The 15,022-nt window shown below is 46.8% G+C and overlaps 1 protein-coding gene across 2 annotated transcripts in view; it reads right to left on the reverse strand.

Moving 5' to 3' along the window:
• Positions 1–15,022, reverse strand: part of WNT11 (Wnt family member 11) — a 69,003-nt gene that overhangs the window by 41,908 nt on the left and 12,073 nt on the right. For both annotated transcript variants that reach the window (XR_014156157.1, XM_081860643.1), the window contains exon 3: positions 7,117–7,324. Coding sequence is in view for 1 of the 2 variants with exons in the window: in XM_081860643.1 (XP_081716769.1) it covers positions 7,117–7,193 (77 nt within the window). In the remaining variant the exon portion in view is untranslated. The remainder of the gene's footprint in view (positions 1–7,116; positions 7,325–15,022) is intronic.

Consider the following 15,022-nt stretch of genomic DNA (forward strand, 5'->3'; position numbering starts at 1 on the left):
CTGCCCGTCGCCTCTCTGCATGAAGAACTCTTAGTTTTGTACTGGAATGCAGCTTTTGTGGCTTGCCCTCAAGAGGGAGGCTGCCTGTCGCCTCTCTGCGTCAAAACCTCTTAGCGCTGTGCTGTATTGCAGCTTTTGTCTTCTAGGCACAGCTTTCCCAGGGCAACCATTTAGCGTGGGGAGAGGAAGGGACATGCCTGGGAAGCAATTGCCAGCCCCCCCCCCCCGGAGCCCGGCATTCAGAGAAGCCAAAAAGACTGTGGGTTAGCCAACCCAAACCGAAATGTGCGAACAAGGTCTGAGTCAACAATATGTGTCACCCCGCTCTCCCGCTCTCCTTGGCACGCGGCTGAGATTTTTCAGCAGGAAAATATCAGAAGAGCAGCCAGCCTTTAACAAACAACGGCGATGTTTGCCCGCTGGACGGGAAAGAAAGGGAAGGAGTTATATGATCTCGGCTTGTCGACTCGCAAAGGGAACGCACAGAGCAAGACAATCATCTTTGCGCAATGAGCCAGCGCTGCAGGCTTCCCACCCCATTACTCAGGAGTAAGCTCACCAGAGGCAGCAGAGCTTCGGAGCAGCAACCCAGAGACTGCAGGCTAAACAAGTCAAATATAAAATATTACGTGCCGCCGAATGAGGCTCAGCCAACTCCTCTCTGGGCATTGGCAGGCCCTGCTTTGTTGAATTCAAATAGGAAACCCGCCTTGAAGTTCATGCCAGCTGCGAGAGTTTGGCTCAGTGAGCACACAGGGAGGCCAGCATGTTCGGGGACATTTGTCAGCTTTTGTTTGGTGCGGTCAGCCCCAAAGGCCGTGTGAAGCTGCCTCCCACCGGGTCAGATCATTAGCCCATCTGTGCAAGGTCTCAGAGAGATCTGCAACCTGGGATCCCTGATTGTTTGGAACCCCCATATCCAGGGATCCTGGTCAGGGAATTCTTTTCAGTGTTTGATGCTGTATCATTTTTTGTTGGGAGCTGCCTAGAGTGGCTGGGGAAACCCAGTCAGATGGGCAACATATATTATGATTATTATCAATATTATTATTATTATTATTATTATTATTATTATTATTATTATTACAATGGTACCTCTAGCTGCGGACACGATGTGTTCCGGGGTGCCATTTGCACCCTGAAAAGGCCAGAACTAGAGCGGCGCTTCTGCGCAAGCGCAGAGCGTGATAGAGTGCTTCTGCGCATGTGCAAAGTGTGCAGAATGCTTCTGCGCATGTGCGCACTGCAAAACCCGGAATTATACACTTCCAGGTTTGCCGCATTCACAACCAGAAAAGCCGCAACGTGAAGCAAACGCAACAAAAGGTATGATTGTATTATTATTATTATTATTATTATTATTATTATTATTATTATTATTACTATTACTATTACTATTACTATTACTATTATTTTATCAAATGTGCAAAGAATTCCCTGACCAGGATCCCTGGATATGGGGGTTCCAAACAATCAGGGATCCCAGGTTGCAGATCTCTCTGAGACCTTGCACAGATGGGCTAATGATCTGACCCGGTGGGAGGCAGCTTCACACGGCCTTTGGGGCTGACCGCACCAAACAAAAGCTGACAAAAGCTGACAAAGTAAGTGAGATTAGTGGTTCATCGAGGCCAGTTTTTGCTTTCTCAGACTGGCAAACGTTCTCCAAGGCCTCAGGAAGAGTGAGAGGCCTTTCTGAGCAATGCTAGCTGAGATTCCTGGCTGCAGTGTTGTCTCTCAATGAGTGAGATTTTTCACCTTTTTTCCTTTAAATTTTGCCTTGCTTGGTACCAATTAATTTTTTCTTTAATAAGGATACCCTTCGTGTCCGTACTGCCAGCAACTCCCCCTAGTGGACATCTTTAAAAAGCCATTTCCCAACTCCTCATAATCTATTTCTTCCACATACCCAGCACATGTTACAGAACTGGGGGCCTGATCCTAGGCGTGCAAATTCCAGCTCCCGGGAACTGGGACTGAGCAACGGGAGCTCACCCCATCGCGGGGATTCGAACTGCCGACCTTCTGATTGGCAGGTCCTAGGCTCTGTGGTTTAACCCTTCTTCCTAATGTAACATTTCTTCCTAATGTAAGCCTAATGTCTCAACAAATGAAACTGACCTATGGAAAATGTGGTTTAACCCTCAGTGCCACCTGCATCCCATATATGCTTAATTTCCAACAGTCCTGGATTTACAGAAGCCATCCCAGTCTCTTATTTGATCCCAGAATGTCCCACTTCTCTTTAAAGGTAAAGGGACCCCTGACCATTAGGTCCAGTCGCGAACGACTCTGGGGTTGCAGCGCTCATCTCGCTTTATCGGCCGAGGGAGCCGGCGTACAGCTTCCGGGTCATGTGGCCAGCACGACTAAGCCGCTTCTGGCGAACCAGAGCAGTGCACGGAAACGCCGTTTACCTTCCCGCCAGAGCGGTACCTATTTATCTCTGAGGTGCTTTCAAACTGCTAGGTTGGCAGGAGCAGGGACCGAGCAACAGGAGCTCATCCCATCGTGGGGATTTGAACCGCCGACCTTCTGTCGGCAAGTCCTAGGCTCTGTAGTTTAACGCTTCTTCCTAATGTAACATTTCTTCCTAATGTAACCCTAATGTCTCAACAAATGAAACTGACCTATGGAAAATGTAACTTGAAAAAAGAGACATTGTGCATACCTTTGTAAACCAAGAAAACTTTAACAAAATATTTTTTTTAAAAAAATAAATTATGGCTATTGTTATTACCATGGTTCTTTAGAGTGAGAGGTGATGCGATAGCTATCTTCAGATACTGGAAGGGAACAAACACAGACAATCATAGAATTGTAGAGGTGGAAGGGACCCCAGGGGTCATCTAGTCCAACCCTCTGCAATGCAGGAATCTCAGCTAAAGTATCCATGACAGATGGCCATCCAACCTCTGCTTAAAAACTTCAAATGAATGAGAATCCACCACCTCTAGTGGGAGTCTGTTCCACTGTCTAACAGCTCTTACTGTCAGAAAGTTATTCCTGATGTTTAGTCGGAATCTCCTATGTTGTAACTTGAAGCCATGGGTTCGAGTCCTACCTTCCAGAGCAGGAGAAAACAAGCTTGCTCCCTCTTCCATGTGACAGCCCTTGAGATCAATATCTCAATGGCTATCCTATCTACTCTCAGACTCCTATTTTCCCAGCTCTTTTCTAAGCTAAACATCCCTAGCTCCTTCAACCATTCCTCATCAGGCTTGGTTTCCGGACCCTTGGCCATCTTAAGACTCCCTCAAGAGCTTCTGGGCTCTCCTTCCTTGAAGGTTTTCAGACAGAAGTTGGACGGCCATCTGTCATGGGTTCCTTAGTTTAGATGCCTGCATTTCAGGGGGTCAGACTAGAAGACCCAACTACAATTCTGGGGTTCAACTTCCTACAAGCTGCTTTGAGGATGAATACAGAGAAACTAGGATTAGGACTCAGAAGAAGAAGAAGAAGAAGAAGAAGAAGGGGAGTTTGGATTTGATATCCCGCCTTTGACTCCCTTTAAGGAGTCTCAAAGTGGCTAACATTCTCCTTTCCCTTCCTCCCCCACAACAAACACTCTGTGGGGTGAGTGGGGCTGAGAGACTTCAAAGAAGTGTGACCAGCCCAAGGTCACCCAGCAGCTGCATGTGGAGGAGCAGAGACGCAAACCCGGTTCCCCAGATTACGTGACTACCGCTCTTAACCACTACACCACGCTGGCACTACACTCACTGCTGGAAGGAGGGAGAAATGGAAAATCTGGAGTGAGGAAGAGAAATGGAATGGAGCCGCTGGAATCTTGAACAGCTGCACTCCACATGCCAACATTTTGGCTGCGTACAACGCCAAACTGTTAAATCGCCATTTGAAGCACATGACTCCCGTGCCCTGCTAGAATCCTGGGAGCTGTAGTTTAACCAACAAAGAGCCACTATCCCCAGCACCCTTAAGCAAGCTACAGTTCCCAATATTATTTTGGGAGGGAGTTCCGTTCTTTCAATGGGCTCTAAACATCTGGATCAGCTGAAGAGCCCCACATGCGGGTGCTACGATGTCTGATCTCACAACGAATTTCGCTCTTTCCATTTTAACGCAGCAGACACTCAAAAAGGCATGTGGCAGCCGTTTCCATCTGGCTATGGAGCATGATCCTGCCATGTGGCAGCCGTGTGTGCTGGAGGAGACTCTTGAGAGTCCCATGAACTGCAAGAAGATCAAAGCGATCCATTCTGAAGGAAATCAGCCCTGAGTGCTCACTGGAAGGACAGATCCTGAAGCTGAGGCTCCAGTACTTTGGCCACCTCATGAGAAGAGAAGACTCCCTGGAAAAGACCCTGATGTTGGGAAAGATGGAGGGCACAAGGAGAAGGGGACGACAGAGGATGAGATGGTTGGACAGTGTTCTCGAAGCTACCAGCATGAGTTTGACCAAACTGCGGGAGGCAGTGGAAGACAGGAGTGCCTGGCGTGCTCTGGTCCATGGGGTCACAAAGAGTCAGACACAACTAAACGACTAAACAACAACCAGTTACAAGCAAGACGTGCCTCCCCTTTCCAAGCCAAGCCAGCGATTCAACTCTCAGCGATTCCAGGGAAAGGGATGGCCTGAATATTAGAATTGCAAAGTTGGAAGGGACTCCGAGGGTCATCTAGTCCAACCCCCCGCAATGCAGGAATCTTTTGCCTAACGCGGGGCTCAAACCAAAGTCCCTGAGATTCAGAGTCTGATTCTCTACCAACTGAGCTATCCCCACCCACCCAGACTACTCTACAGCAAATTTGAACACCCTAACACATTTTTAAAAGACATTAAAAGGCCTTGGTCCAGTATATCTGAAGGAGCATCTCCACCCCTATCATTCTGCCCAGACACTGAGGTTCAGTTCCGAAGACCTTCTGGCAGTTCCCTCACTGCGAGAAGCCAAGTTACAGGGAACCAGGCAGAGGGCCTTCTCGGTGGTGGCGCCCGCCCTGTGGAACACCCTCCCACCAGATGTCAAAGAGAAAAATAACTACCAAACTTTTAGAAGACATCTGGAGACAGCCCTGTTTAGGGTAGCTTTTAATGTTTAACAGACCACTGTATTTTAATACTTTGTTGGAAGCCGCCCAGGGTGGCTGGAGAGACCCAGCCAGATGGGTAGGGTATAAATTATTATTATTATTATTATTATTATTATTATTATTATTATTATTATTATTATTGGGTGGTGACCCAGCTGAGACAGGGATGGGAGCTTCCATCCCAGGGTTCAAGAGCATCTCTCCCACGCTGTCTATCCAGCCTCTGAGACTCTTTCTCAGGCCAGCTTGAAGTTCCACTGGTGACCTTTTCAGTCCAAGTCTGGTTCAGAGATTAAAAAGCCAGGAGTCAGTGGCATCTGGTCAGTAGATTGAACAGGAAGACAGGCCATTTGGTGCCTTCTCCACTAGGGCGAAATGCATTGCATTTCTATGTAATTTATGGTTATTAATCCTACATTTGTGTCTATATGCATACATTACCATGTGTAAATCTTATGCAAATGGGTGTCCTCTTTTCTGCATAACTCACTACAATAGGACAAACTCACAGGCAGGGCCGGATTTAGGTTTGATGAGGTCCTAAGCTACTGAAGGTAATGGGGCCCTTTATATGTCCAGCTGTCCTTTGTCAACAACAAATGGTCACTGGTTTTTTTGTGTTGGATATATGCTAGATGGTAATTTATGGACCTGATAGGTATCTCAAGCCTTTTGCACATAACAAAATATGTATTTTATCAAAGTAATTGTTGAAAAGTCCATGCAGAATGTAAGCACCCTATACAGTGGTGCCCCGCAAGACGAACGCCTCACAAGACGGAAAACTCGCTAGACAAAAGGGTTTTCCGTTTTGGAGGCGCTTCGCAAAACGAATTTCCCTATGGGCTTGCTTCGCAAGACGAAAATGTCTTGTGAGTTCCTGCGGGGTTTTTTCCCTCCCCCCCCCCTTTTCCTAAGCCCTAAGCCGCTTATCAGCTGACCCGCTAAAAGCCGCTAAACCGCTAATAGCGCTAATCCGCTAAGCTGTCAATGGGCTTGCTTCGCAAGACGAAAAAACCGCTATACGAAGAGCCTCACGGAACGGATGAATTTCGTCTTGTGACGCACCACTGTATATAGAAAGGAGCAAACCAGTGATATTTTAGAGAGCAGGCTAGCAGTCGGGGCCTATGACTTACATCCTAGGAGCCTACACAACACAAAACACTGTTTCTGTATGTAGGTTTTATTTTATTTGTTTTTTAATCTTATATTTTGGAAATGTACATCCAGTTTTGTTTTTTTTTCAATTTCTTGGTGGGCCCCAAGAAAGTGAGGCCCTAAGCTGTAGCTTGTTTAGCTTATACATAAATCCGGCACTGATCACAGGTTGAGTCAACCAAAATCAGCTATCAGAGGAATCAAGGAACAACTTGGAACGAAACGGCGTGAGCTTTAGCTAAAGCCTGGGTGTAAACTGTTGGGCTGACTTGAGTGATATTTCTTGACGTTCCCTGGCAAACAGAAAAGTCCATCTTTCAAAATCTGACCAGTTTCCCTTAGCCAAAAGCGGTTGGGAGAGAAAGTTGTACATTACACACATGCACACAAACACCATCCATGTAGGTGGTATGTTTAAAGAGATTGTGTGCAATAAATATGGGTGAATGGTACTGGTGATTTTCAGAAGATCAGCAAGGCGGCTTGACTCACAATTGTTTAACAACAGCAACAACGAAACAATTTTTTTCTACCTCAATTGGGCTGAAGAAATGCTATCTACGTGCGGATGTCTGTGTTGAAAAGACCATGAGTTCAGTTCTGGTACTGTAAATAAATCTATGGGCTTTCATTCTGTCTGTTGTTTGAACCTAGCTCTGGTTGGTAGATATTGGGGTTCCAGTAAGAAACCAAGTTAAAATTGCGCACATTCCCCCAACTATTTTCACCGTTGGGGCAGATACATGAATAAACAAGGATAATGCTTCCCTCAGGCCTAGTTGGACCTTGGGTTTTCTGCGTCCACCCTGACACATGGTTTAAAGTACGTGGCAAAATTGCAAATCGTCACACAATGCCTGGGCAGATTTTTAAAAAATAATAATTAAAGACAACACTTACAACCACTTGATTCCGTTGCAGGTCCCATTCTGTAGGACGAAAGCCAGGAAAAAGGCCACCAAAAATTGCCGTGTCATCTTTGCCCGGTTCTACCTCTCTCTTTTCGCCACGAAATCTCTTCAGGAAAAAATAAAAGTGGCTTTTGGGAAAAGAAAAAAACCCTCCTTTATGGGAGAGGGAGGAGAGAGGAATTCCTCAAAATGCCAACCTGAAATTGAGTAAGCGGAGAAGAAAACAAAAACGGGTTAACGCCGCGCCTTTTTACACCTGTACCGAAAAAGAAGTCAAATTGCAAAGGAGTGGTTTGCGAATCGCGAACGAAATTCGGGTTCCCGCCACCACGGAGTCCCCCTGTTCTTGATAGAAGCGATGTAGTCCCAAAGACAGGCAGACTGGATGGCTTGAATTACAGCAAAGGCACTCAAGTCCTATTGCATGGTTTTGGTTAACTCTGCATATGGCAGATTTTCATTCTTTATCCTGCCTTTATCCCTCCCCATTTATATATATATGTATGGCTGAGAAGAGGAAAGGGGGGAGAGAGAGAAATGTATGGACATCAAATCTCCACCCTCCCTGGAGGTTTTAATCTTCATCCTTTTTTCATTTGCAAATATATTAAAAGTCGAAGTGGAGGGAAAGAGCCCTTTTTTTTTTAAGGAGACGAATTACAGGAACGGATGTCGGCTAATGGAGATGCCCTCTCTGCTTGCAGATGTTGGAGGCTGCCTGGAGTGCCTGTGAGGGATGCTCGAAGCTGCCTTCTGCCTCTTGATTTCCTTCGCACCTCATTAGGTGGAGTATCTCACTTCTCCCACATACTCAAACACCTGGACCCCAAGGAACAACCGCAGCTGGGAATTCCGCAGGATGATCAGGCAGGGCTTTGCAGGAGGTGTGTGTGTGTGTGTGTGTGGAAGGGATAATAATAGTCCAGGATTTAAATGCATTTATTGAATCCTTCTCTTCACTCAATGACCTCAGAAGAGCACACATGAAATGCATCAAGGCAGGGGGGAAATTGCACCAGTTTTCCCGATTAGAACGCTAGCATTTCTGTCCTGCTTCCTAGCATTCCTTTCACACCTGCGTTATGGAACGGAGGCTTCTGGAGCAATATAAAGTCATACCTCATGTTATGTTTGCTTCATGATATGTTTTTTCAGGTTGCGTCCCGCAAGCACTGGAAAGGGTTACTTCCGGATTTCGGCGCTCGCGCATGCGCAGACACACGAAATGATGTTGCGCGCATGCACAGAAGCGACGAATCGTGACCCGCACAGATGCACCGCTGCAGGTTGAGTTCTTTTCATGTTGCGAACGGGCCTCTGGAACGGATCCTGTTCACAACCAGAGGTACCACTGTACTGGCATGTCGTGCTAACTCTCATGCACACCAGTGGGTAACAACAACAGACATTACTGGACAATGTCGCTACCCCCTCCCTTCAACACATGCACAATTCTGTTCCCAGATTATTCCTCCATGAAAATGGTGGGTATTAATTGTCTGCTTTTATACTGCTAGAGGGACGTGGGTGGCACTGTGGGTTAAACCACAGAGCCTAGGGCTTGCCAATCAGAAGATCGGCAGTTCGAATCACCACAACAGGGTGAGTTCCCGTTGCTCGGTCCCTGCTCCTGCCAACCTAGCAGTTCGAAAGCACGTCAAAGTGCAAGTAGAAACAAAATAAAAAAAATCCTTCCAGTAGCACCTTAAAGACCAACTGAGTTAGTTCTAGGTATGAGCTTTCGTGTGCATGCACACTTCTTCAGATACCTGTGCAAGTAGATAAATTAGTACCGCTCCGGCGGGAAGGTAAACGGCGTTTCCGTGCACTGCTCTGGTTTGCCAGAAGCGGCTTAGTCATGCTGGCCCCATGACCCGGAATCTGTACGCAGGCTCCCTCGGCCAATAAAGCGAGATGAGTGCCGCAACCCCAGAGTTGTCCGTGACTGGACCTACCGGTAATGGTCAGGGGTCCCTTTACCTTTACCTTTATACTGCTAAAGCGTGTTGAATTTATCAACTTTCAAATTCAAAAAAAACAAGGGGTGCTAAAAAGAGGACTTGCAAACTCAAAAATATATTTTGGTTAAATCAATATAATTTGGTTTTGCTCTGTAAATGAAATGTGTGTAAAATTGCATAGAAATCAATAAAAATGATTGCCAAGAACTTGCAGTGAGTATTTTTATTTTATTTATATATTATACCTATTTTTAATGACCTGACATTTTTAGGAGGCAGTATTAAAATTATTTGGTTTGCTGGGATGGCTCAGAGACACTGAATCTCAGGGTTGTGGGTTCAAGCCCTATCTTGGACAAAATAATTCCTGAATTGCAGAGGGTTGGACTAGATGACCCTCGGGGTCCCTTCCCACTCTACAATTCTGTGAGTTGTTCAGCCCAAGAGCAGTTTGTGTGCTTCTTAATCAAACATAAACTTACCAAGCTAAATGATGGCTGATTGTTTTTAAGACCCTTCACTGAAGAAATGTTCAAAACTTAATTTTAAGTCTTAGAATGACACAGCCTAGTATACCACCCCAAATTTTGTCCCTCGATCATCCAGGTTAGTGGAGTTGCGAGAGGTTATTTCCAGAACTAATTAACACAGAAATAAGGGCTAAACTTCTACTAGAAGTAGCTTTTGCCTCATGTGAAAGCTCAAATACGATACAGAAATTAACAGTTAGGGGAAAGTCCGGGAAACTGAACGAACTGCAGTGTGAACGCAGATGTGGTTTCTTGCACACACACAGCATAGCAGTTTCATCCTTAAAACAATACTGCCAGCTAAGTCAAGATCATGCCATGAACTTCATGGCTGAATAGAATACAGAACAAGGATTCTGTCTGAGCTCAGAATCCAGTACTGGGTGCATAATTCAGCACCCTTAGGGCACATGCAGACTGTCAGTATTTCGTGTGAGTAATTCTATCACATAACAAAACGTTAGGTTTTCATGATGAAAGCAGATGAAAGTGCTGCCTTGCCCCAGCACAATAAATCCACTTTTTTAAAAAAAACTTTTGAAACTTTATTGAATTAAAATAACACAGCATGCAAGGACAAAAAACAAAGACATCAGATTATTTCATTTGCAAGATAAAGAGTATCTACAGATGAATAGAAAGCCAGACTTGGAAAGAAAGAGGCAATCTATTCACCAGAGGGTGGGGGGTGAGAGGCAGTGAGGAGCAGTGGTTAGAGGGTTGGACCAGGACCTAGAAAACTAGGGTTCAAATCCTCTTTCTCCCCAACCCCACTTGGTCATGAAGTTTATTGGGTGACCTTGGGGCCAGTCACTGCCTCAGTGGCGTAGCGTGGGGGGTGCAGGGGGGGCCAGCCGCACCGGGCGCAACATTTGGGGGGGGTGCGCTCGCACTCGCAGCTCTCTGCCCCTACCTGGCTCACTCACTCTCTCTCACCGCAGTGCTGGCTGTGCGAATCCGATCCGAGCTGCCGGGTCGCCGCCCACTGTGGAGGGGGAGGGTGCCAGGCGCGCCTTGCGGAGCGGAGCGGAGAGAGAGCGAGGGAGGGACTATCTGGGGGAGGGACAATGCAGCGGCCGCCCAGCACAGTGCTGAGCGCGGGAGAGAACCACACCCGACCAGCCCAGGCAGCAGCAAGAAGAAGCTGGCAGCGGCGGCAGGTTAGGGGTTAGGGGCGCAAATTACTTGCCTTGCCCCGGGTGCTGACAACCCACGCTACACCAGTGCACTGCCTTTCAGCCTAACCTACCTCACAGGGGTGTTGTGGTGATTAATTGGGGGGGGGAGGAGATCCTCGGGGGGGAAATATGAAATATAGAGCAGACACATCCAACAAATAGATCGTGATCTGTGGTAGATCACTGGCACTCACAACTTTGGCTTCCTTAAAAAAAGCTCAACATTTTAGCCCTGCAGCCCATAAACATGGGGCTTTCCTCCTCCCTAAAAAGCCCAAAAATTATTATCTGAACTCCTAAAAAACAGGCCTTTCTCCTTCTTAAAAAAAAAAGCTCAAGAACTTTGACCTGAATCCCAAAAAACAGGGCATTCCTTCCTAAAAGCTCAACAACTTTTTAACTCTGCAAGTAGATCGCGGACTCCTGGGTATATGGGCACCCCTGATATAGAGGAAAGCTTCTATGTGCGAGACATGGGCTAGGACATGGGTAGGCAACCTAAGGCCCAGGAACCGGATCCGGCCCAACTGCCTTCTAAATCTGGGCCCCGGACAGTCCGGGAATCAGCGTGTTTTTACAATGCTTTTATTTAAAATGCATCTCTGGGTTATTTGTGGGGCACAGGAATTCGTTCATCCCCCCAAATATAGATATAGATATAGATATAGATATAGATATAGATATAGATATAGATATAGATATAGATATAGATATAGATATAGATATAGATATAGATATAGATATATAGTCCAGCCCCCCACAAGGTCTTAGGGACAGTGGACTGGCCCCCTGCTAAAAAAGTTTGCTGACCCCTGGGCTAGGAACTGTCTTTAAGAGAGGATTCTGCATTCTTTAAATATATACTCTTACAAAACTGCAGGTTATTACAATAATCCTGCCAATGTTCTAATCTGTTTACAATTTGTCTGTAAATACAGTGGTGCCCCGCAAGACGAACGCCTCGCAAGACGGAAAACCCGCTAGACGAAAGGGTTTTCCGTTTTGGAGGCGCTTCGCAAAACGAATTTCCCTATGGGCTTGCTTCGCAAGACGAAAATGTCTTGCGAGTTCCTGCGGGGTTTTTTCCCTTTTTTCCCCCTTTTCCTAAGCCCTAAGCCGCTTATCAGCTGATCCACTAAAAGCCGCTAAACCGCTAATAGCACTAATCCGCTAAGCTGTCAATAGACTTGCTTCGCAAGACGAAGAAACCGCTATACGAAGAGCCTCACGGAACGGATTAATTTCGTCTTCCGAGGCACCACTGTATTCAATAAGCCATTTCCATTCTTTTATAAAACGTTGGTTATCTTGATTTCTTATTCTTCCACTGAGTTTTGCTAGGGCCATCTAGTCCAACCACCCGTAATGAATGAATCTCAACAAGATCATACGTGGCAGGTGGACATCTAACCTCTGCTTAAAAGCCCCCAAGGAAGGAGAGTCCACAACCTCTCAAGGGAGACCATTCCACTGTCGAACAGCTCTTACTGTCAGAAAGTTCTTCCCGATGTTTAATTGGAACCTCATTTCTTGCCATTGGAATTTATTGGTTCGGGTCTTGCCCTCCGGAGCAGCAGAAAAAAAGCTTGCTCCATCTTCCAAGCGACACCTCTTCGGACGTTGGCAATTCTATCACCTCTTGCTCTTCTCTTCTCCAGGCTAAACATACCTGTCAGAGCTGCCTCTAGGTCCCAGCTCATAGAGGACCAATGCCAGGCTGATGTTATGTACAAAAGTCTTTATTGAAGTTTAATTTCCATTTCAAAGCCAGAGCATGCAGCCCTACGTCTAAACTCTAGATCGGCGAAGTCCCGTCTGAGTCTCCGCCCCTTCCACACCAGTTTAAGATCCTAGCCCTGCTCCACCTCCTGCGCTGCTCTCTTCTCCTCTGGGTCCTCCTGCCCTCTGGGGCATTGCCCTTTCTGGACTCTTCTGACGCTGAGTCGCTTAGCTCCTCCCCCTGCCTCCGGCGTGCTTTAGGACCCGGTTCCCAATCCTCACTCTCTGCTGTCCCGCGCTCTTGTACATTTGAACTTGCTTCTCGCGCCAACCCAGTGACCTTTCTCCTAACCGTTACACTACTTCTATCTCTGCTTCCCTCTTCCGTGACACTGGCCGGATCTGACCTCCCCTCCGTTGTCCGACTCTCCGAGGGAGGCGTGGTAGACTCTGCCTCGTCTCCTCTCCCTGGTGGGGAAAGCACTGGCCCCGATGCCTGGGACTCTTCCCCCCCCCCACTCTGCTCTGGTGGGGAAGCTGGTCCTGATTTCCAACTACTGCTCTGGGAGTCCCTGCTGCCCCCTTGCTCCTGGGGCGTTCCCCTTGGGACCCCCCTGCCCCTGGCCACTGGCGCTCCCCTCTGTGAATCTTCCGATTCGCTGGAGAGGCTCATGGAATCCCTCGGACCACTGTCCCCTCCTACGCTCCCTTCGGATTCCTCCCCCTCGCTCTCCATCTCCCATCTTCCCTGTGCCTCAGCGCCTGAGCCCCTGACAATACCCAACTGCCTCAACCGTTCCTCATCAGTGTGGGAATGTTCAGGGATGCAGGAGAGGATATATTGCTTGATTATAGCCTTTCCAACTTGTGTTAACAAGTTCCACAATTTAGCAGAGTAACATTCCCCTTTTCAAACTCACAGCGGATGCGTTTGCTCAGGCTCGCTAAAGCCTCTATAATAACTGTTCTGGTATTTTCCCCTTATTCCCTCATAAAAGATAAGACACGACACAGTCTTCAATAAAAGTATAAAAAGAGTTTACTTGCTCACATTCTGTTCACAACTGGATCCCAGAAGGCAGACTTAGCTTAGAAAAGTAACATACACCTGGAAAACCTGGAAACTATCTCATAAGAAGACAGTCCCTTTGTCCTCTCTTGCCAAGAGAGCATCTTTGGCTAAGCAGATGTTGCTTCTTCGACGAAAGTAGTCATAGAGAGAGAGATGGCTGCCCTGTGCTTTTGCCGTTACCTGCACAGGTGAGGCCACGCCCACCTCTAGTCACATGCAGAGGACGTCTGTCCCAGCCCAGAAGGAAACAGGAAGTTTACCTGCTGGCTGGACAAACATTCCTCCCCATGTGTAAACATGTTCACTCTAGGAATGTTGTACTTGACTGCCTTTGTGTTTCACATCCCACAATCAGGGCTGGTTTCCTGGCCCTTGATCACCTTGGTCAACCTCCTCTGCACATGTTCCTTCTTCTTCTTCTTCTTCTTCTTCTTCACTCTTCGGTCCCAGGGCAGGTTAAAACACAATATTACAAACAATTTTAAAAAATTAAAAACCCTCATAATCATAAAGATAAGACTGGTTCATATATTTTATATAAATTGGTCATTTGCATTATTTCCCATATTGCAGATAGGAATCTTGAGGTCTGCTTAAAGCCACCCAGCATGTTCACAGCAGAGGCAAGCTTTGAAACCAAATATTTGTTGATTTGCTACACCAATTGCACTCTCTCTTGCTTGCCTTGGTTCTGCACTGGCTTTGCGGTTTCATGGTTTTATAGCTTTACTTGTACGCCTGACGGTTTTAACTTGTAAACCACCCATGATTTTTTCCTCTTCAGTTGGGCAGCCTAAAAATGCAGCAAACATATACATGGATTGATTTGCAGCTCAGTCTCTTTGCTGCTATGTCACCCTTTGTTTATCATCACAGCAGACATGTAAAGACAGCAGTCGTAAAAAACAGCTTTATGCCCACAAAGGCAACTGGGTGCAAAGAAATCATACATAGTTGTACCTTCACAGCCTGGCCACATATTTGAGGAAAACTCCCTCTCTTTTTCCCCACCCATCTAATTCTTGTTGTTTAGTCGTTTCGTTGTGTCCAACTCTTCGTGACCCCCTGGACCAGAGCACACCAGGCACTCCTGTATTCCACTGCCTCCCACAGTTTAGTCAAACTCATGCTGGCAGTTTCGAAAACACTGTCCAACCATCTCGTCCTCTGTCGTCCCCTTCTCCTTGTGCCCTCCATCTTTCCCAGCATCAGGGTCTTTTCCAGGGAGTTTTCTCTTCACATGAGGTGGCCAAAGTCTTGGAGCCTCAGCTTCAGGATCTGTCCTTCCAGTGAGCACTCTGGGCTGATTTCCTTAAGAATGGATAATTTTGATCTTCTTGCAGTCCATGGGACTCTCAAGAGTCTCCTCCAGCACCATAATTCAAAAGCATCCATTCTTCAGCGATCGGCCTTCTTTAGGGTCCAGCTCTCACTT

This window comes from Podarcis erhardii (genome assembly GCF_964252035.2).
Source record: "Podarcis erhardii genome assembly, chromosome: 4".
Taxonomy (NCBI): domain Eukaryota; kingdom Metazoa; phylum Chordata; class Lepidosauria; order Squamata; family Lacertidae; genus Podarcis; species Podarcis erhardii.